At 40.1% G+C, this 2,500-nt stretch overlaps 1 protein-coding gene across 1 annotated transcript in view; it reads right to left on the reverse strand.

Moving 5' to 3' along the window:
* Positions 1-1,324: 1,324 nt before the first annotated feature.
* LOC311026761 (polypeptide N-acetylgalactosaminyltransferase 14-like) overlaps positions 1,325-2,500 on the reverse strand; it is a gene marked incomplete at its 3' end in the record, with an annotated part of 24,448 nt that continues 23,272 nt past the window's right edge. Inside the window, exons 2-3 of the mRNA XM_084030459.1 lie at positions 1,732-1,902; positions 1,325-1,330 (exon numbers count right to left, since the gene is read on the reverse strand). Of these exons, the coding sequence (XP_083886585.1) occupies positions 1,325-1,330; positions 1,732-1,902 (177 nt within the window). The remainder of the gene's footprint in view (positions 1,331-1,731; positions 1,903-2,500) is intronic.

The raw sequence follows: 2,500 nt of genomic DNA on the forward strand, positions 1-2,500 counted from the left end.
TTGTGTGTGTGTGTGTGTGTGTGTGTGTGTGTGTGTTCATGGTAATAAAGGTCAGGTTTGGACAACAATGGAGCTCTCTGGCACAGAGGCTTTGATAAACATGAAATACTTGTGTGTTTAGATAGTAGTGGTACTGGTTTGGTCTATTCATGGGATTTATTGACGATAAAAATAACAGCAACCTTTCTTAAATTGCACTGTTAATTATAAACTTGGAGGGGAGAAATTGGCATTTAAAATATGTCAGGTTGAGTTTGATATGATTAAATTCACACTATTTCAATGTCATGTGAAAACAAAAAGCCCCAAACATGAATAGTTTAATCCATTTAGACATAAACTAGATACAGTTATGTTATTTAAAAAAAAGAAATCACATAAAATGAACATCACTTGGTAAACATGAAGTAAAAGCTATTAAATGATTCATCGCAGCGAGACAGGGAGCCTCTGATAACATAAGCATACTTTGAAATGATATAAAGTCAAGTATTAACGTGTGAGGAAAGATCAAAGTACTCCGGTACCTTGATAGCTGAGAGCATCGTGGAAAAGAAGTATTTCAGGAAGATGTGATGCTACACTGGACCTCTTCACGCTTTCCACTGGAAGTGCCTGGAAGTTTTGTTTTTTTATCTGCTGAGAATGTGTAAGGAGGCGGCTGCTTCAAAGCGACGGCTCCTTATCGTCCTGCTGAGCATCTTTCCAACAGCCGCTAAGAGGATTTTCTATTTCGGTGTTTAATTGAATTTCTTAGCGGACGGAGGGATTGTAATTTGTTTTTTTTTTCTATGAAAATGTGTTTGGTTCCATAATCTAAATGTGTTTTAGTGCAGATGGGAGATTAATTAGGAGCTCAGACAGCTGCTGCTGTGTTACACAGGGCTCCTCCACCTTTTCAAAGTCACATTCAAGCACCTTTCAAGGTGTATCTCCATGCTTTTCCAGCACCTTCCAGCTGTGGTAAACTCCATATTTGTATCAATCCAATGGTCAGTATTCAGTCTACTTATTATGTGACTTGTTCATCACATTAAATGAGATGTTATTGTCCTCTTAACAACCAACATGATGTTTGGAGACAGCTTTTTACAGAAGGACCACAAATGAAAGGAAAACTAATTCCACTAACAGATCCACAGAAATATAATCACCAACTATTTTCATCATCTGTTCATCATCAAAAGTCATTTTTCATAAAGAAATGTCAGGAAATGCTGTTTTCAGTCCCTCAGATATGGAGATCTTCTTTTCTCTGTTCTATCATAGATGTCATCACATACAACACACATTTATAGACCTTTAGTCTAAATCCAAGCACTTTTCAAACCTTGGAAACACCACAAGTTTCAAGGGTTTCAAGGATTTTCAGCACCCGTACCAACCATGGTTACAGTGTGACCCTGTGTGTGTGTGTGTGTGTGTGTGTGTGTGCGTGTGTGTGTGTGTGTGTCTGTGTGTGTGTGTGTGTGTGTGTGTGTGTTTCTGACACTGTCCAGTCAAATCAATCAAACCACGTATTCCTCCAGAGGTCGGAGGAACACACACACCGCTGCCTTTCTCAGGTTTTATGGATAAAGTTCACCACATAGGAGACACGTCGTGAAACCCTGATTCAAACAAAAGCAAAGGGAGTGTGTGAGTGTGTGTGTGTGTGTGTGTGTGTGTTCATGGTAATAAAGGTCAGGTTTGGACAACAATGGAGCTCTATGGCTCTATGTGTGTGTGTACCTGTAGTGCCGTGTGTCTCTCAGGGCTCGGTTGCTGGGGATGCGTTCGCTCTCCCCTCTGGTTGAAGGCGTACAGCGTGTACGGGTCGTCGCCCGGTTTCCAGCGCCGAGCGCTCAGGTAGCCGCGCTCATCGAACCCCTCCAACATGTCCTCCCACTCCACGTCCGACATCTGGCAAAGAAAAAAATAATTAGTCTACAAATCTTTTGTTTTTATTTGCTTGTTTTATCCAACAAACTACGAGAATGTTTTAGGGTTTGTAGGGGAAAAAAAACGGAGCCGAGAGAGGGGGGGCGTATATAGCCGATATAAACAAGTTGCTTGGTTCCTCTAACACTGGATGTTTGCCGTTGCTATGACAACAAGTGAGCCGCCCAACCACAACTTTTTTCCTCGTTATATTGCCCCCCTTTCTCGGCTCCGTTGTTCTTTCCTACAGTGGCTCCGATACGCCGTCGTAGTCCAACAAACAATCCAAAATCAAAAGAAATGTCATTTTCAGATATGCAAAAACAGGGAAAAGCAGCAAATCCAAAAAATAATGAAAATACTTTGCGGTCTGTTACTTACACACCTCAGTATTATTATTATTATGACTCAAATTACCTAAACTTCTAATAGTAATAATAATAATAAACTGTATTTATCTAGCACCTTTTAAAAACAAAGTTTCATTACATGGTGAACCAGAAAGAAAAGAAGATGTCAGGACTGTAACAACAATACCACACTAAAATGCAACTAGAAAAACACCCCAATGTGATATTAA

This window comes from Eutrigla gurnardus (assembly GCF_963514095.1).
Source record: "Eutrigla gurnardus genome assembly, chromosome: 16".
In the NCBI taxonomy this organism is placed as follows: Eukaryota; Metazoa; Chordata; class Actinopteri; order Perciformes; family Triglidae; genus Eutrigla; species Eutrigla gurnardus.